Source organism: Rattus norvegicus, chromosome 10 (genome assembly GCF_036323735.1).
Source record: "Rattus norvegicus strain BN/NHsdMcwi chromosome 10, GRCr8, whole genome shotgun sequence".
Lineage (NCBI taxonomy): Eukaryota > Metazoa > Chordata > Mammalia > Rodentia > Muridae > Rattus > Rattus norvegicus.
Window position 1 is genome coordinate 7,651,228 of NC_086028.1, and position 24,034 is coordinate 7,675,261.

General features: G+C 48.2%; 1 protein-coding gene and 1 long non-coding RNA gene across 2 annotated transcripts; one reads left to right on the plus strand and one right to left on the minus strand.

Annotated features, from left to right (window-relative positions):
• The first annotated feature begins 8,916 nt into the window (after window positions 1-8,916).
• On the plus strand, window positions 8,917-11,834 carry LOC120095024 (uncharacterized). The gene is made up of 4 exons (XR_005490012.2): window positions 8,917-9,499; window positions 10,386-10,552; window positions 10,740-11,062; window positions 11,629-11,834. It is a non-coding gene; the product is annotated as an uncharacterized LOC120095024 (long non-coding RNA).
• A 6,031-nt stretch (window positions 11,835-17,865) lies between these two features.
• Rpl35al9 (ribosomal protein L35A like 9) lies at window positions 17,866-22,437 on the minus strand. The gene is made up of 2 exons (XM_039087589.2): window positions 22,262-22,437; window positions 17,866-18,244 (listed from the first exon to the last, which is right to left on the minus strand). The coding sequence occupies exons 1-2, from the start codon at window positions 22,435-22,437 to the stop codon at window positions 17,923-17,925; spliced, it is 498 nt and encodes a 165-aa protein (XP_038943517.2). The 3' UTR covers window positions 17,866-17,922.
• Between the last annotated feature and the right edge of the window lie 1,597 nt (window positions 22,438-24,034).

A 24,034-nucleotide genomic window follows, 5' to 3' on the forward strand; every position in this document is an offset into this window, starting at 1 on the left:
GGCCTGGAGTTAGCTTTACTCTTGCTGAGTGCCAGCTTCCCTAGGTGGGAGAGATGGACAGGCTAACACCAGGCTTTCACCCTGCACATCCCTTCCCCCACCTATACTATTCAGAGAGTGGGCGGGGAAGCTTTTGCTGAGCCTCATCCTGTTCTGTGGTCTTCTGTAATTTCCTCTTCTCTCTCCACCTCTCATTTTCTCTTGCTAGTCAGTGATAGGCTAGGAACTTCAGGTCACAAAGAAGCTTTGATTATCTGGCTCCCTGGCAGTTCCTTTCATCTTGGGAACATTTTGCAAGCCAAATCTAATCGAAGCAGGGTGGCAGGCTTGCCGGGGAGGGTCACATCTAGGGTTAGCTCCTAGAAGGGATCGGCTCTCACTTCCACCGGACACATAGGCTCTAAGCCCAAGACCCAGCCCCTGGTCAACTCTGTTTCTCCCAGCTTCCTGAAGGGCTCCTTTCTGGGGCCCACTTGTTTATGGGTGGGGAAGGGGGGTCGGTCAGCTCCAATCCCCAGATGCCCATCTCATGCCCCTCTGTCCCTAGCCAGGCCACGTCTGGCTCATGGTGCAAATTCAGTAAACACAGTACCGGGAGGTCAAGTTCCCAGCCTGATTTCCAAATGGCTTTGGATATTACAGCTCTGTGGGAGGATTTTAGCCATGGGTGAAAAAGGTGGCTTGTGCAAAAACAAAATTTTCGATTTCCTCTTTCTCAGTTGGGAAACTATGTTCCAGACTGCAGTACTGAGCTCCATGGGGAAAGCAGAGGAGCAGAGGAGGAGCTTAGAGCCCCCCCCCCCCCCCGGAGGCTTTGCGCAGGGAGGCTGGCAAGGAGGACTCAGGCAACCAGGATTCACATCATAGCCTCACGGGAGGCTACATGGAGGAGGCTGGAATGATGGGTTGTATGGGTTTGGGGAACCAGGGGCCTGTAGGGAGCAGGCCTGGAGCAAGAGCAGGGTCCAGGCAGGTTCAAACTTCGGAAGTCTGATGGGCAGGCGGGAGTAGGATCACTCTCACCTCCTGCCCTGCCCTGCAGGTCCTGGCGCACTTAGCCCTGCGCCCCTCCCCCCTGCCACCTTTGCCTCACCGTTGGAGATGTCCTAGCTGGTATTCAGGGTAAACTTCCTGTTCCCTTATAAGGTCATGTCCAGTAGTACTTGTAATTCCTCCTCATGCAAATGAGGCAATCCCAGCACCCTGGCCTCAGCCAATGATGTACACTCACCCCCCACAGGTGTATATACCCTATGTTCCCCCTATTAAAATGAGTTGTCTCACAGAAGCCTGTCTCCAGAAAGTCTGCTGTAGTCTGCTCTCACTCAGCAGCGTCGGAGATCTCCAACCCCCAGTGGTCCCAGCCGCTCAGGACCCACTGCTTATGTTTGCTGGTGACCACACCACTTCAGCAGAGCCTGAACTGTAAGGTGATAAGGTTTCAGAGGACCTGAGGCACCTGGAATGGGCGCCTCATAGATTCAGGAGGGAGAGCATGGTGCCAGCACAATGTTTTCGGTTTTGGAGTCGGAGACTCCTAAATATACAAGCTATGCAGTTTGAGGCGGGGCTATGCAGTTTGGGGCGGGGCCAGCAACTAGAGTCTCAGAGCCTGTTTCCTCATCTACAATGGAGTCAGTCGAACAGCACCTGCCTGTCTGGGGCTCTTTAGGAACTAAGTGAAGTAGCAGCTTAGTGCCTCTCTTAGAACCTGGACCCTTTGGGTCCCAAACGTAATGGGGTGGTCAGGCCCAAGCCCCATCTTTGATGCCACAGGAGCAGGATTGGAAGGCAAGTACAGCCCCCTGCTGATGGGGTCTGAGGCTATGTGAATTGTAGTCATACCAGTTCACCCCATTCCTCTACTTGGTGTCACCCTAACTCAAAGCATTTGCATAGGTCATGTGTTAATTTGGGGCCATTTCTCCCTTAGGAACCTTTAAGATCAATTTTCTTTGTCTGGCCTGTTGTGAGCCATTTTGTTGCTTCTTTGAAGCAGAGAAAAGAGAGATGGGGGTGAGGGTGGGGGTGGGGATGGGGGAGGCTGCCTGCCAGGCAGAGTCAAGGCAGGTCAGGGTCTGTTGGCAGATTTCTCAGCCTGCCGAGGTATGGAAAATTAAGAGGAGGTGTACCTTAGGCTCAAGGCTAGGCGCTGAAGGTTCTATTGACTTTGGTGAAGGAACAGAAAGGTTCCTGGGATAGGATCACATGTCTTGTATACATTTTAGCAAAATTGTTTCTGTTATCTAGTGGCTTTGTTTCCTATGGTCCTGTAGTATAACATGGCTATGAGAAATACACTCACTGCTAGAGTGGTGATGACCTGCAGCCCTCCCATATCTGTCTCCTGCATCTTTTTTCTGTCTTTCCTATAATCATCCTCACTCCCCCCTCAGAGGAATGTTTGACTTCATAGTGGCTGGGCCAGTACACTATCTGGCTGGAGTCATTAAAGACGTTTTATCTAAATCCATTTCTGTATCTCTCTCAAACCTGTTATCTATCCCAAAGCCCCATCCCCTCTCAGCCCTCTACCTAACAATTTTGGTGTAGAAACTTAGGATGGAAACAGGGATCTTTAGATACCAAAGGTTATTTGCTCAACCAATGTCTTTTCCCTTCTTTCCCTGGAATTCTTAAGCAGAAGCTCTGGAAGAAGGCACAGTGCACGGAAAGTCAGAGTCCCTGGGCCATGCTGTTTGTGAGTAAGCATCTATCTCACGGTCTCTTTGGAGCTTGGTCAGCTTGCTCATTTCTAGTTTCCGTTAGTCACCTTTCCACTCCTGTGACAAAATACTAGAGAGAAATACTAGAAGAAAAGTTTATTTTAGCTCATGATTTTAGAGGTTTCGTTTAGCCCATTGCTAAGTGAAATAGGAGGATGCAGTGACAAAGCAGCTCCCACCTCTGTGGCCGGGAGGGAGGGAGGGATAGAAGGAGAGAGGGAGGGGAAGGGAGGGAGGGAGAGAGGGAGAGAGGGAAGGAGAAAGGAATGGAAGGAGGGGAGGGAGGGAGGAAGGAAGGTTATCAAAGGTCACCATCACTACTCTTACCTCTGTAAGAACACTTCTTTCACTCTGCTTGACCATTTCTTGGGGACCAAGCCTTCGAAACACAAGCCCCAGGGGGAGGTAACATCTCAGATTTCAGTATAGCAATGCTTTGGTGGCCAAAGTCAGTTGCTGGGACAGAGATGCTGGAAGATGTCGTATATCTACTGTCTGGCTCTTTAAGAAAAGTTGGCCAGGGGCTGGAGAGATGCTCTACATTTAGGAGCACATGCTGCTCCTTTAGAGGACCTAGGTTCAATATGCAGGACCCACTTGGCTGCTAACAGCTTCTGCAGCTCCAGTTTGTGGGGGTCTGGCACCCTCCTCTGGCCTTCACCGGCACTGCACACATGTAGCGCACAGATGCAAGCAAAAGGCCCATACTCATAAACTAAAAGTAAACACATCTTAAAAATTGGCGATTTCTTTCTTTTTTTTTTAAAGATTTATTTATTTATTATATATAAGTACACTGTAGCTGTCTTCAGATACACCAGAAGAGGGCATTGGATCTCTTTTACAGATGGTTGTGAGCCACCATGTGGTTGTTGGGAATTGAACTCATGACCTCTGGAAGAGCAGTCGGGTGCTCTTAACCGCTGAGCCATATCTCCAGCCCCTGGCGATTTCTTTATATAAGATATATACTTTATTTGTGTGATGCATTATTGAAGACCCTGTCTCTAAGGCTCACAGGGCCTGCTATGTGGTCATGATGATGATTGGTTTGCTGGTGTGAACACTTTTGTAGATGCATAGTTTTCTCCCCCACCCCCACGCCCACTGTGCTGTAGGCAGACTCTGGGGTCCTGCACGTGCTAGGTAAGCACTGTGCCACAGAACTACCTCTTCAGTTCTCTATTTATTTATTCTGAGAGGGTTTCACTAAGTTCTAGCTTTGAACTTGTTTCCTGCCTCAGTTGCTGGGATTACAAACCCTGGTGCGCCATCAGACTGAGCAGGACTTATTTGTTTTGAAACGAGGTTTTCCATGTATGACAGAGATCTAGACACTGACTTATTCCCTTAGGAGCACTTGCTGAATGTATTCTATTTGCAGTGGAAACTACAGTTAAGCTGTCAAAATCACAGTTAATGTATCATCAAATATGACTGCCCAAGTTTGCCCATATATTTTTCTTGTGGCTGTGACAGAATTCACGTCAAGAAGCAACTTTAGGAAGAAAGGTTTGTCTTGACTCACTAACATGATGAATGGCACAAATTATGGTGATGAAGAAGTCCTGGGGGACAGGAGTCTGAGCAGACTGAGGCAGCTGGTCACGTTGCATTTGTAGCCAGGAAGAGGAGAGAGAGAGAGAGAGAGAGAGAGAGAGAGAGAGAGAGAGAGAGAGAGAGAGAGAGAGAAGCTTGCTACTCAGTTTGATTTCTTCCACTTATGCATTCCTAGACCTAAGCCTAGGGAATGGTGCTGCCCACTTTTAGTGTGGATCTTTTCCCTTTAATGAACCCAATCTAGATCATCCCTCACAGGCATGCCCAGAAGCATGTCTCCTAGATGATTCTAGATTTTGTCAAGTTGACAATCAGTATTAGCCATTACAGCGGGGGCACTATGGAATCCTAGTGTTTAGGAGGCTGGAGGAGAGGATCATAGGTTCAAAGTTAGCCTGGGTTACATATCCAGAGTCTGTTTCAAAACCCCCTCATGAACAGATAGGTAGGTAGATAGATAGATAGCTAGATAGGTTGACAGATAGATAGATAGATAGCCCTCTGAGGGCTAATATCTATCGTTATGCACCACACATGATTTATACAGTCTGCTCCCGATACTCCTGCATCCCACTCCCCAGACACAGAGCCTAGTTACTTTTATAATTTTTTTGTTTAAATCATACTTTGTTAAAGTGATTTTTAGACAGAACTTTATATGCTGTTATTGATATGAAAAACCACCCTTTCTTCCCATGGAGCTATCTATGAAAGTGAGCGTCGAGGAGACAGAGACACCGGATTCTAGCACGGGGTGATCTGTTTCGAGTCAGAACCCAGGCACACTCTCACTGTGAAAGGGCAAGTTCTGGTGTTACACACTGGATGGTTCTTTTTGGCCCTCAACTTGATGGGATTTAGAATCACCATGGAAACGTGCTTCTGGGAGGGTCTGTGAGGATATGCCCAGAAAGGACTGACTGGAGGTGGGAAGAATGTGGGCAGTGCTGTCCTATGGGCTGGAGGAGTCCTGGTTTGAGAAAGGAGACAGTGGGCTGAGCGTTTGACTCGCTCTGCCTCCTTACTGTGTGGCGTGACTGGCTGGCTGCCTTATGCTCTTGCTGATTTTGCCACCAGAGGATGTGCACTCTGAGCACAGACCCCTCTGCTCCGAAGTTGCTTTATCAGGCATTTTGTCAAGTGGAACCTCCCCCCTTGAATGCGTTTCTTCTGGCCTCTAAGTGACACCTGCTCCTTGGGGGCAGTCGCAAGGATTCCATGATACATGGAGAGGCGGTGCTTGTCCCGCGGTGTGACCGGATGTCACCCCATCCCTTGAGGAGCACCATCAGTAAGTGCTCTTTCGTGCCAGCCTAGCCTGAGAGTGCACCTGCTCTAGTCACCTTCTCTCTGCAGTGATCACAAAGCCACCATGGAAGGACTTCAAACAGAGGGTTTGTTTGGTTTACAGCTGCTCCCCCTGCCCAGCATTCGGCCAGCCACGTGGCACTTTATAAGCAATACTAATTATTATATATATGGTGCATCATATGTGCCAAGCACTGCTTTCCAGAGTAGCTTATTCAATACCCCTTCGTAATCAATCTGTGGAATGAATTTGGAGCAACAGTGCCTGTCGGCCAAGGCATGTGGTTCTAATGAGACCATGCATGAAAGTTCCTGGTACCAGAAAGCAGTGGATACCAGAAGTAAATAGATCAGACTCATGAAGGCTAAACTGTGGTCAATTAATTGGATTAAAAAATGCCTCGAATACTTGTGAGTCACCCCTCTGGCAGGGTCCATGACTAATCCACAGAGGATTAGAACACAAGCAGTCTGGATGTGAGATCTTTCTGGTGGAGGCACATGTCACTCCTCCACAGGTCACCAGAGTTGATCACAGTCGGGCTACCTGGGCCCCTGTCCTCCCCTTCCTCTCTCACCTTGCTGTGTGCTCTGTCAAGAGGATGGCCATCCTTGACAGAGGAGGACTAGTCTTTCTCAAGGGTACACTTCTCTTGCTGGAAACTCCAAATTAGATTTCCAAGGTCAGTTCTGTAACAGGAGGGAGGGAGTCAGGCTTGCAAGACTCCAGATACACCAGGTGAGGCACTGCATGTGACTGTCTGCTTTTTCTTTTTAAAAAAGTAAGGAAAGGAAGGAAGGAAGGAAGGAAGGAAGGAAGGAGGAGAGAGAAAAGGAGGAGAAAGAAGGCTCAGTCCCAGTCAATGGGCTCATTTCTTGCTGTCTTTGTAATATGATGCATTATTGGGAGGGAGCCAGAGGTAGGTGAGGCCTAGTCAGAGGAAGTAGATTATTAGGAGCATGTCCTTGGGACCTGTATCTTGCCCGTGTCCTCTGTTTCCTGTCTGCTATGATGCAAACTGCCCTGCCTGTCCTCATCACTGTGAACCGACAGGTCTGAAACCCTCAGCTGAAACAAACCTTTCCTCCCTCTTTAAGTTGTTTGTCACTCTGTCACAGCAACATAAAAGTAACTCAGAGACTATACAACAGGTGTTGTAGACACGCTTTCTGTGTCACATGCACCCCCACCCCACGGATTTCAAGGCTAGCACGGTCTTCACAGGGCTAATGGCAGCAGCATGGCTGAAGAACAGGGGGATAGCCTGGCAGGCAGCACTCATTACTATTATTTGACTAATCCTCCCACTGCATGGGGGCTGGGAAAGAAGGTGACACCCTCTGCCACAACAGCAGCCTCCAGTTCTCAAGCCCCAGTGCCTGAAGAGACAAGGAAGACACAGTCTTGACAGGTTTATGGGGGTTCTTTTGGTCGTGGGACACTAGCTTTAATTTCCCCTCTCTCCTAAGCTTAAAGAATGGCATCCTGTTTTTTTTTTTTTTTTTTTTTTTTATTAACTTGAGTATTTCTTATATACATTTCGAGTGTTATTCCCTTTCCCGGTTTCCGGGCAAACATCCCCCTCCCCCCTCCCCCCTCCCCTTCCTTATGGGTGTTCCCCTCCCAACCCTCCCACCATTGCCGCCCTCCCCCCATAGACTAGTTCACTGGGGGTTCAGTCTTAGCAGGACCCAGGGCTTCCCCTTCCACTGGTGCTCTTACTAGTATATTCATTGCTACCTATGGGGTCAGAGCCCAGGGTCAGTCCATGTATAGTCTTTAGGTAGTGGCTTAGTCCCTGGAGGCTCTGGTTGCTTGGCATTGTTGTACTTTTGGGGTCTCGAGCCCCTTCAAGCTCTTCCAGTTCTTTCTCTGATTCCTTCAAGGCATCCTGTTTTTTAAACGTACTTGTCTGCCTGTTCTCAGCCCAGCGACCCAGGAGTCTCTCTGCTAGTCCTCTGGGGATTCTGTGCAGACCTGGAGTCTCTGCAGAGGATGGATGAGGCAGGCTCGTCTGGCCTGTGTCTAGACGCTTTACTGCCCCTGCTTGCCGTAGAAATTCTGAGAAAGTGTTTCTGAGCAAAATTTCAGGCTCTGGGGGATGGACACGGGTCAAGAAGGAGGGTTTACCAGTATAACCACTGAAGCCCTCTGATAGGAGATGTGGATGGTGGGAGAGGCTACACATGGTGGTACAGGGGTATATAGGAAATCTGGTGCTGCCCTCCGTGTTCTATGACCCTGAGGCATTATAATGGCAGTCTAATAAAATATCCTAATAAAGACCAAGACAACAGACATTCCAGGGCCTTGGAGAAGCAGGGAGGTAAACTGGGGAGAGGGTAGCTCACTGACACCAGTGGTCATCTGTTTTACCCATTTGTCAGTGGGGAGACTGGGGTTCACAGTGCCCTTCACATGTGACATTCACATGACTGAGCTGGAGGGAAGTGGCCTCCTTCTTGGAGCTTTGAAGATGGGTGACTGTATGTGGAGTGGAATGGGAATACTGACTGGCTACTTGGGCTCCTTCCCTGACTTTGGTACAAAGAAGGGGCGGGTATCCTGCAGCCGAGCCCACATGCCTGAACTGTCTTGCACACTTTGTCCTTCCTTAAAGCCTTCTTGTGGTGGCCTGTCTTTTGATTTCTCTGTCCTTGTGTTAGCATAGTGTTAGGATTTCTCTAGAGGGACAGAACCCACCGAACAAACATACTTTCCCAAGGGTGTTTATTTGATTGGCTTATACGTTATTAACCAAGTAGTCCATCAATGCCATCTGCGCATAGGAGAGGCTGCGAACCCAGTAACAGCCAAGAGGATGCATGTCCCAGCAAGCCTAGTCTGGAACTGAAGGCCTGGAGGGTTCCTGGAGACACTCAGAAGCAGAGGAACCTGCTTGCATGATGTGAAGGCAGACAGGCAAAAAGTCAAACTTGTTCTCTTTGATCTTCTTATGTATGGGCTGCCAGTGGAAGATGTCACTCATATTCAGGAAGGCCCACCCATTTAGATTAACCTGATCAAGAAAATCCCTCACAAGTGTGTTCAGAGGTGTGTCTCTTAGATGATTCCTGGAGATCAGCCTACATAGTTGACTATCAGATGACTATGGGTTAGAATCTCTGCCCTGCTTCTGAGATCTGATCTGGTGCTATCCTTGCACCTTCAATGTTCTTACCCCCACTCCCCACACCCTGTAAATCACCTAGGATTGACAGATGAATGCAGCTCTGCCCAGGAAATCCCTGCTGTTTTTACCTGAGTCACTCATTTCATTGAGGCTGACTAACATTACAAAGTAAAGCCATTTATTGACCTAGGGGGTCTGGAGCCTGCAGGAGATTGGTCCTGGAGAGGGCCCTTGGCTGCACTGTCATGGTGGGCAGTGGTGACTGGAGTCCTTGGGAAGGAAGCAGACTCCTTTCCAACAGGAGTCTAGAGTGGGGAGCATTCCTGAGCTTGTTCTTGCTGTGAAGATTCCTCTCAGAATGCTGGGTCTGTGACTTAATGCTGAATCACAGTGCTGAAACTCTTCCCTAGCTTTTATGGGATTCTGGGTTCCATTTTTATCACCACAAAAACAGAAGCATCAAAGCACACTGTTTCCTTTGAGAACACACTCTTGGGGACCTGAGACTTCCAACCCCTTAAAAGTCCACTACCTGAACATTACCACATTGGGGAGCAAAATTCCAACCCAGTAACCCGTCAGGATACACTGCATCCCACACCCTAGCACTGCCGGAAGCGCCTTTCATCTCTGACTCGAGAGTCTCTGTGAGTTCATATACACACAGTTAGGGGTCCATGAAGGACAGGACCGCGACACACAGAAGATGTCCATAGCTCAACTCTAAAAATTGTGAGGACATTATCTGATAAAGTAAAGAGGATTTTGCAGGTAAAGCTAAATGAAGGCTTTTGAGATGGAGAGACTTATTGGGTGCTATAGGGGGCTGAGTGTGGTCCCAGGAATGTTCGAGTAAGGCAAGGGGATCAGACCGATGTAGGGAATGGGCCAATGTTAGAGAGGGAATTTCACAGTGAGGATGACCTGCAGCACTGAGTGAGGCTGGAACAGAGGTCAGGTAGGAGATGGTGCATGGGGCTTGTTCAGAGGTCAGAGATGACATAAAGCTTGGGTATAATGAATGGGTCAAGAGAGATGCAGAGTAGTGGAGGTGATCTGGAGGTCAGGGAGGAGAAGATGCTGGGCTAGCTTTCTCTAGCCTTTTCTCCAACTTCTTAGAGCTTTTCCATAGGAAGAAGGGACAAATCTATTTCTTGTCATCTATCCTTGCAGAGTCTGTCTGGGGAAGGCTTGCAGTGTCCCTGGAGGCTGACTGTGTCAGGGCAACAGGACCCAGCTGGGTTCTGATTCCGGTCCTCCGCCCGCCATGCTAGCTGCCAGCAGAATCTTGATCAGTGAATTTCTGGCATGGCCTCCTTTGCCCTTGCCTAAGAGGGCCTTGGGGAGCTGGCAGGAGGCAGCGCTGGGCACTGATGTGGCACTTCTGGCATTAGAGATTCATAGAGACATAGGTCTCCTCTAGAATTATAAATGCTCTCAGGCGGACATGGTGCTGACTGGCTGCTGTCCAAGGTTCTGGCAGGAGCCGATGTCAGACCTAATCGCTCAGATTAATACCTGGGTACCTGCAATGGCTTTGGGCTCTGAGCCAGGCTTGGATTTGAATGCCAGCTCATATTTTCGTAGCTGTGTGAACTTGTAAGGTCACACTCCAAGCTCATAACTGGATTTAATCATTCACTATCTGTTCCCATAGGCCACCTGGAGCTCAGCTCTTCACTAGTCTTCCCAGGTCATGGCCTTGCAGTCCTGTGGTCAGGATCACCTTCATATTGATGGAGGAACTGAGGCTCCACGAGGCTTGCTGGAAACCAAGGCTATGGAGGAGGGCAGTTCCCATGTGCGTCAGCCACCTGCATCCTGGTGAGTGCAGAGACTACAGACTCTCTAACAGCAACCACAGCTGCCTCAACAAACAACCGAAGTAGCAGTGGGCATCTGAGATAAAACAGGCATCTTCTTTTGTATCCTTCCTCCCATCCTCTCCCCTCTTCTGTTCTCCTCTCCCCTTACCCCTCTCCCATCTCTCATTATTTCTTTCTCTCAACAGGGTCACATGTAGCCCAGATTGTCATCCAATTCTATAGCTGTGGATGACCTTGAGCCTCTGATCCTCCTGTCTCCACCTCCAAGTGCCGAGATCACAGGTGTGTGTCACCATACCTGGTTTATGTGATTCGGGGGATGGAAGTTAGGCTTCGTGCATGCTGAACAAGTACTGTAGCCATGGAGTCAGCATCAGCAACCTGGCATTCGTTGGATGGCAGATGCTGCACTCATCTCGGTCATGGTTGTTTTAGCCGCCATCATCTCCTCATCCTCAGCATCACTGTTACTCCAGAGCTTCTCACCACCTTCCCCATGCAGGCCCAGGTAAGGCAGACACCGGCTTTTGAATGCGTATGTATCCCAATGATTCGATGACTTAGTGTCCTTAGGACTGTAATTTGTATAGAAAGCATTCGTGTCGTGTCCCAGACCACCTTCAAGTCTGTGTCCTTATGCAGCTGTTCATTAGTCTGTCTCTTCCAGGTCTTTAGAAAAAGTCCTTTATTTTAATGTGTGTGTGCGTGCGTGTGTGTGTGTGTGTGTGTGTGTGTGTGTGTGTGTGTTTGTCTGCATGTATGTCTGGGCACCATGTACATGTCTAGTGCCTGTGGAAGTCAGAAGAGGGCATTGGATATGCTGGGACTGGAGCTGTGGATAGTTGTAAGAGACCATGTGGGTGCTGGGAATGAAATCTCTGCAAGAGCAGCAATGACTGTAACCACGGAGTCGTCTCTCCGGGTCTGTAATGTCTTTTGACATTGTCTTCTTGCACTTGGAGTGATAGTGCTGTCATTCACCCATGCTGTCTGTGTGGCAGCACTTTTCCTAGTTGTGTGACATCCCATTGCATGGGCAGATCACAGTTTCCTTATCCATCTCTCGGCTTTTAGGTTGCTTTTATGCCCCCCAAGTATCATATCTGTCCACTTACTGAAGAAGAAGCATGATGATCATAGAGTGAAATGATTGCCTAGTGCCATCCAGCTAATACGTGGTGGAGGTGACATCTGAAGTGAGGGAGGTTCTCTACTATTCTTTAAGTCATCCCAACTTATGTCCTGTATTAAACTAATGCCGTAGGTGCACAGTAAATGAACTCATGTGTGCATTATGCCTCCTTTACTTGAAAGCTGTGTGATGTTCATCCACTTGTCAACCTCTCTACACTAGTGTTCTCATCTGTATGTATTTGCATTAGTACCCTTCTTTTGTAAGATTGACATAAGGATTCAAAAGGGAGATTCCCTGGAGGCACCTGCCACATTGTAACGCTGCCACATTGTAACACTGCCACATTGTAACACTCCAGCACCTTGATTGGCTGTTATGTAGCTAGGGAGATGCTTAATAGATAGTTCTTTAGTGCACAGATGAAAGCACCAGAGTTCAAATTCCACAGAGTCCAGAGTGAGCCTGACACAGTAAGACTGTAATTCCAGCGTACCGGGGGGCGGAGATAAGAATCTCAGAAGCTCTGGGGCCAGCTTGTGTGGCCTCTGTAATGATGGATGCAAGAGATCCTGTCTCAAACAAGGTGGGCTGATATTTGAGGTTGCCCTATGCCCTCCTCACATGTGCTTGTACTTATTGCGAATACACACACACACACACACACACACACACACACACACACACACAGAGAGAGAGAGAGAGAGAGAGAGAGAGAGAGAGAGAGAGAGAGAGAGAGAGAGAGAGAGAGATGTTGCTGGCACGAATTTCCAGGAGAGGGCTTTTCTTATCTCTTCTTACAGATAGGAAAACTGAGGCTCAAAGAGGCAACTGATTGTCTTAGCTCCTAGTTTAAGCTCTATCCCGTCTACGTCGAGTCACCTGCTAGCATCTTCTCTCTGGAAGTCCAAATTGGGAAAGCACGTGGGATGGAGATAAAGTAGCCTCAGCCTTCATCTTCTAGCATCATGACCGGCAAGTTGTGGGAAAATGGGATGTAGGTGTGTGATCCCTTTCTATTCCGAGCTGATTACATCATACAGGCTGTGAAGAATGTCTTCTCTGGAGGCATCTAATGAACAGAGCAGGCTCAAGCTGAAACGATTATGTGTGGGTCAGAACTTTGGAGTCCAACTGACTGGTAGAGCAGCATGTCCTCAGGCTAACAGAGTGTGGTAGCCTTAGTAACTGTACAGATACCCTGGCTGTAACTCATTACAACCCTCAGTTGGCTTCTGATGGGTTTGCCTTACAAAGTAGGTTCTGTGCTTGGAATAAGAGACTTTGTGAGGGCAGAGTTCATTTATTCATTCATGAAGTCAACAGATCCTTATCACACACCTACAGTGTGTTGTGGACATACCCAAAAGTCAATGATCTGAGCTGGATCAGATTAATGCCATCCCTGTCTGATCAATTCACAGTGTGTCCAGTTGTAAGTACCAGACACCCCTGAGATAAGAGGCTTATTTTTTTTTTAAATGCTTTAATGCAATTTCAGAGTGGACAGTTCAGGGATGCGGTACATAACTTTACTTTTTTCAAAGTCTACTTTTAATGATGATTCTTAAATGCTCTAGCCTCCCTTTTAGCCCATCACCCAGCAGAGTTAGTGGGAAAGAAGGGATACTGGGGTGGAGGGCAGGGAAGTGGACCTGTTTAGAAAGATTCTTTGGAGCAGCTCCCATCTGTGTTGTCTGGAAATCAGCAGTTCATTTCACAGGACTCAGCAGCTTGAACCACTGGCAAACACTCACAAATACAGCAGCAGTCCAGTTTGGTAGAATCAAGATAGCAAACACGGGTCAGCAGCAGTGCACCACCTAGCAGAGACAGCCAGGCCTTAGCCTCAGCTCCATTTAGCAGAAGGGACCAGGAAAAATGGCAGAAGTTCTCAGCTGTGCCTCTCTCAGGGAAGCAAAGATCAAACCCACAAGCATTGCACAGCTAGCTCTATCTGCAAGCCACACTCAGCCTTCGTCACTGTCTGTAGACTTCTATTTATACTCCCTCAAAACATCATGTGTCTCCTCCACGGGTCTTGCCTCAGCATGTGCGTCTGTCTCAGCTGACATCACTGCCAATCAGCCTGAGTTCTCCGGAGCAGCAGGAAACTGCAGCACACCACCAAAAGGTTTTTTGGTGAGATTCTCTCTATGGAGTCTGGACAAGTGGAGCTCAACTACGCAATGTAAGGCAGACCAATATATGCATGTTGTTAGCAAAGAATCCTTCGTCACGTGTCCTTTCACTGTGCTTGCTCTAGCAGAACATGTGTCTCCTGTGTCTTCTTCAGTGCAACATTCCTTCACGAGTCTGCCTTAGCCTTTCACCTGTGTCTGCTTCAGGAAAACACTTCTTCACATGTTTGACCCAACACAACTGACTTTCCAAAGAACCCTTAAGTTTCCACTTCAGGGGTAGCTCTTCAATGGTGCTGTCAGAGAGGCTCTTTTTGTCCCGTGGCATTCTGTTTTGCCAATCACATGATGTTTTATTTTAATGGTTGCAAAATGGCCACCATATCTCTTGAAATTACATTCATACTCCAGATAGACAAAATTTTCTCTTTTCCCTGTGTGTCCAGTCTCCCTTGTGGAATTTCTTTCCAGAAGGCTCCATTTCAACTCAATTGGTCAAAATTATGGCCTATGGCCACTGTTGGGCAAAAAAAAAAAATGTTTAGAAATGTGAGGGTGGAAGAAAAAAAGGAGGAGGGAGGGGGAGAGGAGGAAGAGGAAGAGGAGGAGAGGGAGGGACAGGAGCAGTGAGTCCTAGGGTTCTGCAGGGTCTATTATATTCCTTCATGAAGTTTGCAGGTTGGAGGAACAGATTCAAAGTAGCAATAAGCTCGTTATTAAGCCTCGGTCACACTGCAGGGCTCAGTGAGGGGTCTGTGAGGGGAGACAGCATCTATCTTAGGGTTAATTGGAGTGGAATCCAGGCTTCCTTGTATAGGCTAAGCCAGCACTCTGCCGCTGAGCCACATGCCCTGCCCTGGTTGAGTGTTTTGTTTTTGTCTTTTTTGTTACTATTCTCTTTTGTTTTTGAGACAGGATCTCATCATGTGGCCCGGACTGGGCTGGAATTGGCTTTGCAGACCAGGCTGGCCTTGAACTCACAGATGTCCCTGCTTCTGTCTCATTAGTGCTGAGACTAAAGGTGTGTGCCACCATGCTTGGCCCCTTTGCTTGTTTTGAGATGGAATTGTGTGCTGTCACACCTGGCTCCTACAGGGAACATGTAAGCCGCTGTGAAAGAGGGACACTCCATTCACCCTGATCCTTGGCTTGTGAGTTATCCTTACCATTTTGTTTTCTCTTACGTGTACTTTTAAAATATTAAAATACATTGTATTATATATATTTAAAATAGTTAAATTCTGATAATCTACCATGGCTGTTCAGCCTTCCTGCCAGCCTTCCTTCCTTCCTTCCTTCCTTCCTTCCTTCCTTCCTTCCTCCCTCCCTCCCTCCCTCCCTCCCTCCCTCCCTCCCTTCCTTCCTTCCTTCCCAGACCTTACCACACAAGTACCCTGCCACTGAGCTATATCTCGACACATTTTTTTACTTTAAAATGTCTTCTTCCTTTTCTTTCTATTGCTGTGGTAAACCCCACGACTAAAAGCAGCATGGGAGAGGGGAAGATCAGTTTACATTTCCACCCTACACTTCCTCACTAAGGGAAGGTGGGGCAGGACCTCAGGGCAGGAACCTAGAGGCAAGAACTGAAGCAGAGACCATGGATGAGTGCTGCTTACTGGCTTGCTCCCATGCCTTCCTCAGCCTGCTTTCTTAAACCTCCAGCATGATCTGACAAGGAGTGGTACCACCCCTGGTGAGCTGTGCTCACCAGCACCAATCATTATTCAAGAAAACGCATTATAGACCTACCTATAGGCTAATCTTATGGAGGCATAATCCAAAATAAGAATCTCTCTTCCAAAATGACTATAGCTTGTGTGAAACTGACAAGTCTCTGGCTCTTTCTTACTTTCCATGATCAGACAGTCGCACCGAGTCTCCCAGGTTAGCCTTGATCTCTCTTGCATCAGCCTCCTTAGCCGCTGTGATGACAGCCCACACCATCAGCCAGGCTCTTGTGGTGTTCAGTGCTGAACGGGTTCCTGCTGCACACTGGGGACTCTCTTGGCTCCTCTGGAAGTTGGAGTGGATCATGCCTCACCATCCCCCTGAGAGGCTATGGCGATGCTTACTCTCCAAAGCACTCAGGTGAGGCTGGGAGCTGCTCCTGGGGTTGTAACTGCATTGCTCTTTGGCCTCCCACCTCAGCAGGGAGGGACCACAGTGAGTCCCAGCATGCTTCAGGGGACCAGGTGGGAGTCAACCCCATCACAACTAGCCTTGGTGAGGTCAGTATCCCAGGTTGATAATTTCTAATTGATTGATTCATTGATTATGTTTTTTGAGGCTGGAGCTCATGAAAACCAGGCTGAGCTCAAGATCACTGTAGCTGAGGATGACCTTGAACTCCTAATCCAACCAACTAAACAAACAAATCCTTCCCCCTCTGTCGGGAGCAGGAAGTAGTCTAACCTTAACACTGCCCCCCCTTCCCCTCTATCCTTTTCCTCTCCTATCTAGGGTTAGGGTGTTGAAAGGGTGGAAAAGGGTGGCAAAGAGTGGAAGAAAGAAGTAAGTAGAAAAGACCTGCTACCCACTCATGTTCCCCCAGCATCCTCTTTTCCTGTTCTTTGGGGAAAGCACTTTTCCTTACTTCTTTCCTCCTCCAGGGAAAAGCAGCTGGTCCCATCGTCCGTCTGTCCATCTGTCATCTGGAGAAAGATGCCAAAGATGCCTTTGTTTCCTAAGAATGAACCGAAAAATCAGCTGTCCCTGGTTAAACAACAACAACAGCAACACAAGACTCACAGGCTTTTAATTGGTTTATTTTATTTTGGTTTCTTGATACAGGGCTTCTCTGTGTACCTCTGGTTGTCCTGGAACTCATTCTGTAGATGAGACTGGCTTCAAATAGAGATCCGGCAGGTTTTTTTTTTTTTTTTCTTTTTTTTTTTTTTCGGAGCTGGGGACTGAACCCAGGGCCTTGCGCTTGCTAGGCAAGCGCTCTACCACTGAGATAAATCCCCAACCCCAGGTTTTTTAATTAATGACTTTTGTCTTCCTTTTCCCCTTTTCCCTTATTTTATCTTTTGTTTTTGCGGTGTTAGTGATTGACCTGGGATTCCACACAAGCCAGGTTAATGTTTACTCCCCAGTTTCATCCACTTATAAAAAAAATTGACATAGTCTCTGCTCAGGCAGGCCTTGAATTTACCACCCTCTTGTCTCAGCCTCCAGCACAGCTGGATGACAGACCCGTACCACCAGATGGCTTTAAGTTACTTTTCTTTATAGAGTCAGGACCTTGCACGCAAAGCAGCCCACATGTCAGAAGAGCAGACCACTCTGACAGGCTTTTGCATGTGCCCATCTGATCTACGCTGGTCCCTGATGCCTGTCAGACCCTTACAGCTGCAAACCCAGGGCAAGGTATCTTAGTGCTGTTCTCTCTCTCTCTCTCTCTCTCTCTCTCTCTCTCTCTCTCTCTCTCTCTCTGTGTGTGTGTGTGTGTGTGTGTGTGGGTGCGCGCTTACATGTGTGGGTGTGCACGCATGCGAGCAGGCATGTGAGTAGGTGCATGTGCACTTATGTATAGATATGTATAGAGAGAGGATAGAGGACAGCCTTGGGTGTCATTTCTCGGGCACTGTGTTTGCTTTTGACAGGGTCTCTCATTGCCCTGGAGCTGGTAGAATAGGCCAGGGAGTCAGAGGAATCCACTTACCTCTGCCTCCTTGGTTGTAGGATTACAAGCATACGCCTCCATGTTTGCTTTATTGCCTTCTGGTTCCAGAGGATTGGATTCAGGTCTTCATGCTTGCAAGACAAGAGCTTGGCCAACCAAACTATATCTCCAGCTTTTTCATTTTGTGTTTAAGGCAGAGCCTTAGGTAGTCTCCAACTTGTTATATAGCTGAGGAAAACCTTGAACTCGTGATACTTGGGCTTCTACCTCTTTTTTTTTTTTTTTTTTGTTGTTGTTGTTGTTGTTGTTTTTTTTTCGGAGCTGGGGACTGAACCCAGGGCCTTGAGCTTGCTAGGCAAGCGCTCAACCACTGAGCTAAATCCCCAACCCCCCCCTTTTTTTTTTTTTAACAAGAGCACAGATCTACTTTTATTTATTTACTCTCCATTAGTTTACTCTCCATTAGTTTAAATCCGGGATGGGTACAGCATCACAAGGATTCTGTGTCCGATGGCCTTTGCAGGAAGGCTGCTTCGGAATTTGGCACGAACCATGCCACTGTTTCCATGGGCCTGAGTTACTTTTCCCCAGATCACTTTGGTTTTGTTTGGTTTGCCTCCAGGAGTCACTGCATTGTTTTTTGCTTTGTACACATAAGCACACCCCTTGCCTAAGTAGAACTCAGTTTCATCTCGGGCATAAACACCTTCAATTTTAAGAAGAGCCGTGTGCTCTCTTTGGTTCCGGAGGCCTTGCCTGTAGCCAGCAAAAATGGCCTTGCACCACAGCCTTTAACGCTGGGGCTGCAGGCAGGTATGGCCATGCCTGGCTGTCAGATGCACGCGGAGCTGCATCTTCTTGCTTGCTGGCTTGCTGCCAGATCCCCTCCCCCCATCATGCCACCTCCGGAATGTTCTTCTCCACCAGGTAAAGGAACAGGTGGGCATTTCAAGAACACTGCAGTCTAAGGAGCCTTCAGTTTAAAGGTTTATAGGTGAGAAAAATTTCATATGTCCAGGGAACTTAAAGACTGGCTACGTGAGGCTGAGAGAAGCAAGCCAACATCTGCAGCTGCCCAGGTGTGCTGGTAGCCCCAGGTGGGGCTAGGAGGCAGCATTGGGTGGGCTAACCTTGTCATCACGTGTAAGAGTTTGGGCGTGACTACGTTCATCTCCATAATAACAGATGGGCTTTCCAGATGGAGGAGACCTGGAGGGACCTTCTTATTTGGATGAGGGAGTCATCAAGCTGTAGACTGCCTCGTAGGATGGGCGTAAGGCACAGCCATTTCTGCCTCAGCAACTCCTTAGATTCAGAGAGGAAGAAAGGGGTGGTGATAGCTGCAGCTGGCCTGAGTCCCCACAGAGCAGGTATGACATCTGTGTGTCATTGACTAGTGTTCTCCCCCAAATACACAGACTTCAGGACCTTAGGGTATGACCTTCCCCAAAAACAACCCTTTAATGAGGTCATAAAGATCAGGGTGGCCAGGGACTATTATCCTCACACAAAGACTGCACACTGGGAAGATGACCCTGTGGTTGGAAGGACATCGCCAACCAGAACTTTATAGATAGGTAAACTGAGGCTACAGAAAAAAGTGGCTACCCAAGTTCACATCCTGGTAAGCAAGAGAGACGAGAGCCAGACTAAGTCCTGCTGACTTCTCGGGCATGCTCCAGGCTCCACGGTGAAAGATGAACTCCACTGTGGTGTTTGGATTCTTTCGAGAGATGAGCCGACAGAGTGAATATGTATTACACACGGAGGTTTATCAAATTATCTCACATGCTATGGGCTGGAAGGTCAAAGATTCCGTCTGCATACCAGAGAGGCTACGAGGCCCAGCCCACAGAGCTGTAGCCCACAAAGCTGGGCTCTCTCTACAGTCCCAGACTAGCCCGGAGGGCCTGCGAGAGTCCTGGAGGCCATGTTAGAAGACTGGAGAAGCCAGATTCTGGGTCAGTGAATGATGGTGATGGCACTGAGGTGGCAGCAACAGGAGGGCAGGCTTCAGCAGGAAACAAAGCCAGGCAGGCAACCAGGCAGGCAAGGTTTTGCTCAGATCTCCTTTCCTCTGCTCAAACAGCTGGAAGGCGCTCCCCATGCCCCCCAGAGCCCCATCCTACCCCAATCCCATCCCTAGCTAATCCTTCCTTTAAAAACCTCGAAGACCCATTCAGAATGCCTGCTTCACAGCAGATTCTAGATCTAACCAAGTTGATAGACAACTGCCCATTGTCATTGCCTGTCCTCACACTTCCCTCCCTCCCTCCTCTTCTCCCCTCTCCAGTGTTTGTGGTACATTCCACAGCCTCTAATGACTTGGCCTGAAGCTCCACACAGGACTCCAGTCCACAGCCGGGGTCGGTGAGGAAATCAAGGCTCAGGCAGCCTGCTGGATGCTGCTTTAAGACTCAGACCTAGCCTCTGGGGCTGCTCTCTGTCTCTGTCTCTGGAAGCCGAGTGCCTGGTAACACTTCCACTGTCAGAGCCCTGGTGCTTGGCTCCTACATCAGGACCCATCATGGTTGACCAGGGCTCTGTGGTTGACATCTGAGTCATGATGCTATACAGTATTTGATGTGATCTTCCCCCACTTAGCATTATTAAGAAGCATCACTCAAATATCATCCTTTCAGAGTGGCTGGGCACATTTCAGCTAGATTATTCCTTAGTCATCTCTACATAGAAACCTCTAAGGATGTCCTCTACTGGTGAGAAGGCCACTAGGGGACATGCTCATGCTAGATATAATGGTATCTAGTGGCTTTACTGTGATCGTCCACAAGGTCGGCTCTGGTATGTTGGGAAGAGCAGAGACTGAAGGAACGGCCATTCAGAGTCTGCCCCACCAAAACTAGATAAGATTGATGAAGCTAAGAAGTGCAGGCTGACAGGAACCAGATATAGATGTCTCTTGAGAGACACAACCAGAGCATGTCAAATACAGAGGCGAATGCTAGCAGCAAACCACTGAACTGAGAACAGGACCCACATTGGAGGAATTAGAGAAAGGATTTAAAGAGCTGAAGGGGCTTGCAACCCCATAAGAACAGCAATGCCAACCAACCAGAGCTCCCAGGGACTAAACCACTACCCAAAGACTATACGTGGACAGACCCAGGGCTCCAACTGCATATGTAGCAGAGAATAGCCTTGTTGGGGTACCAGTGGAAGGGGAAGCCCTTGGTCCTGCTAAGGTTGGACCCCCAGTACAGGGGAATGTTGGGAGGTGGCCAGGGGAACATCTTATTGGGGAAAGGGAATAACATTTGAAATGTAAATAAAGAAATATTTCCAATTAAAAAAAAAAGAAACAAGAAAGGTCACAGTCCACCTGAGCTCAATGTAAAGTGGAGGGCTCCCTTTCCAGAGGGGCTTTCTCTCCTCTGCCTGACCTTATCTGGGAGCCTGACCCCCACTTCCTCTACCTGAGAAATGTCACATAATCCTTGGCAAAATTATAGGTTTAATTTCCTTTCTCCCAATAAAAACCTGGTAAGCACCTGGAGTGCCTCTCCATGCCAAGGAGGCCTTTCCAGTACCCTAGGCCTCGGCCACTGTGAGTTCACCTTAAAAGCCTAGTCCCACTCTCCAAGGTTTATACAACCCTTGTTCACCCCAAATAAAACATATGCACAAGCGGTGTCATTGAATATTGTCTAAGAGAACTGTTTCCTTCACAGTTGGTGCAAGAGCGGTGCCAGGACATTCTGAGGAGGGGAGCGGAATGTGGAGCCACACTGGTATATGTATCTTGGTTTTCCTTCCTGGAGAGCCGAATGGGTTCACCATGTAGTTAAACTTGAACTTCAGACAAACACATCACACAATTTTTAAAAGTATATCTCATATCCTTTTGTGAGTAATGAGGGTGTTTCATATAACCTAGGCCAGCCTTGGACTCTTTATATGTTGGGAGCTGACCTTGAACTCCTGATCTTTTGCCTCAGTCTCCCAAGTGCTAGGATTTTATATATATACTGCCATGTCTGGTTTTGGAGATCTTTATGTGAAAGACTTTGAAACATGAATCTGAAGTTCCAATTTAATCGTGCGTCTCATGTTCTTATTGTCTATTCTTGCAACCACTATCCCTCAACTCACACGGTTATGGTGGCACTCTGCGTAGGTGACCCAGGTGTGGCCAACCTGCCCATCGTCATCTTCAGAACCACAGGGATGATTCATGTAACCAGAAAAGACGATTCAGCCGAAAATGGGCCAATGAGCTTCCTATTTCTCAAAGTTTGGTTGGCACCACTGAGGAAGAGAGTCGTCCTGCTAGGCTGTGAGAAGGACTGTCTCCAGTGCCACAAGTGGGAGTCCAACTGGAGAATGAAGTCTGATCTCAAGTGAAAGGAGGAGTAGGAGGGGGAGGTGGGGAGGGAGGAAGGGAGAAGAGAGAAGGAGGGGGAGAGAGCAAGAGCTAGAGCAAGCAATTGAGAGAGAGAGAGAGAGAGAGAGAGAGAGAGAGAGAGAGAGAGAGAAGGAATAATAATAAGAAGAAGAAGAAGAAAAGAGAAGAAGAGAGAGAAGAGGAGAGGAGAGGAGCAAATCTGTTAGATGTAATTAGGACTGGGTGCAGTCAAATTTCACCTTTGTAGGTTGTTGGTGTGAACCTTTTTTGGTGGTGTTTCAAATGGAAATGATGATAAAGCACAGCAGAGTTTAGAAGCAAAGGGACTGGTGGGAAAATGGGTCAGTGTGTACAGTGTGTACAGTGATTTAAGTAGGTTCAGGACCTACTCACGCATCAGTTCCTTTTACACCCACGTAAAAGCTGAGCACGGCAGAGCCCACCTGTAGCTGCAGTGCTCGGAGAGGGACAGAGACAGGTGGATCTCTGGGACGCAGGTCAGGCAGTCAGGCTGCAAGTAGTGACGTTCAGATTCACTGAGAGGCCCTGTCTCAACGAAGAAGGTACAACAGGCTCGAGGAAGACACTCAAAGTTGGCCTCTGGCTTCCACATGTGCATGCTCAGGTGAGCAAATTTACACATGCGCTCACGCGCACACACACATATACCATCAGGGGAGAGACAGATGGTCTGCAAGATGGTGGATGACGATGGTGCAGCAGAAAGTTGTGCAGAATAAGAGATGCCATTTTGCAGTTGATAGCTCTGTGAACTGGCAACTGTGAGACTTGAATCCAAGTGCACGGCTCCCCACTAGAAAGGCCACTGTTGCAAGGATAAAGATGCTAGGAGGTGGGAGTTATCATCAGCACCAACTAAGACCATCTTCCTTGGGGGTTCCCAGCATGAGGCTTATGTAGGGAGTCCTGCGGAGGCCTTTCTGAAAGGCAGGCAGTGGTCAAATTACAAATCACGAGGTGCTTACAAATTTCAGGGGGGCTACTCTGATTCGTGGGCTACCATTGTTTACAAGTTATGTTCTGGGTTCTGTAAGTCCAGAGAAAAGTAACCAATTTAAAGGTCCCATGTCTTATAGCCTCCCAAGGATAGTTTGTTCGTTCTGCTGTGATAACTTGGGATACAAAAGGTGTCTTTTATTCAGGCGACAGGGAAAGATAGAAAGAAGTTACTGTCCTTGGAGGATCAGGGATTGCAGAGCAAAGACACTTGCCTCCGAGGACTGGGAGAGGTAACGAGAGGTAAGGTTTGTGGAGGAAGAGTGTTTAACTCATTAGGTTGCTTCAGCCAGAGGTGTCATTTACAGCAAAGCCGTAGGAGACCATTGCCTGGCTGTGCGACTTCCACAATTAGTGACTTTAGAAAGCCGAGAGCAAGTGAAACCCGGGGTCTCGTTAGGGTTTCCTGGGTAACGAGCATGCTGCGGCCGCCGAGAACGAAGGTGAGGGTGAGGATGGAGATAGAGATGGAAAACACTGGCGGCACAATTCTCTACATTAATATACTGCTGTCCTTATCGAGTCTAGCCTCGATTTAAAGCACTACGTACCCGTCCTTCCCTGCTCGCCATGCTACTAGCCTAGCCGGAGCCGTCAGGACACCTTGCTTTTCTTCTGCTATATCTCCTCAGCCAACACCTGTTAAAACTGTTTTTGTGTTGTGTGTGTACGGGATTGTGTGTGCACAGTCTCACGTGTGCCATGGACTGGGGGTGGGGTGATTCCGGTCTACATCGCTTTGCTGTTTACAGACGGGCTTTTTCATTGAATCGGAGCTAGGCTGTCAATCGGCAAGCCCTGGCAATCCTCCTGTCTTTGCCCTTTCCACTCGGAGCTGGGGTTACAGTGCCCTGTCTATTTTCTTATGTGCACTCTGGGGTTTTGTACTTATATCATCCTTGTATAGTAAAGGCTCTTACCTGTTGAGCCATCGTTCCAGCTCCCTCACCTCAAACGTTCTTGCTTCTTGCCATTTGGTGGTACACAGTAATATTGCAGATATTGGGGATTTTGTCCCCCTCACCATGGAGAACATTTCAGTCTCCTACTTAGACTTTCCAAAGATTTAAACTGCCATTCCATGAGCTCTGAAATCCCAAGTCCCGCTCAGGAGTCTGCACACCTGTATACCATTGCCTTCTACCTTTTTGTCTCTTTCTTTTAAGTCCTGTTTCCTCACCAGATTCTTGAAACTTCTG

Bases quoted from the DNA above. Each gene is read 5' to 3' on its own strand.
- Rpl35al9 (XM_039087589.2), bottom strand. From the start codon at position 22,437: ATGCACATGTGGAAGCCAGAGGCCAACTTTGAGTGTCTTCCTCGAGCC. The intron at 18,245-22,261 runs GTGGGCTCTGCC...CCAGCGTTAAAG, and splicing joins TCCGAGCACTGCAGCTACAG to GCTGTGGTGCAAGGCCATTT.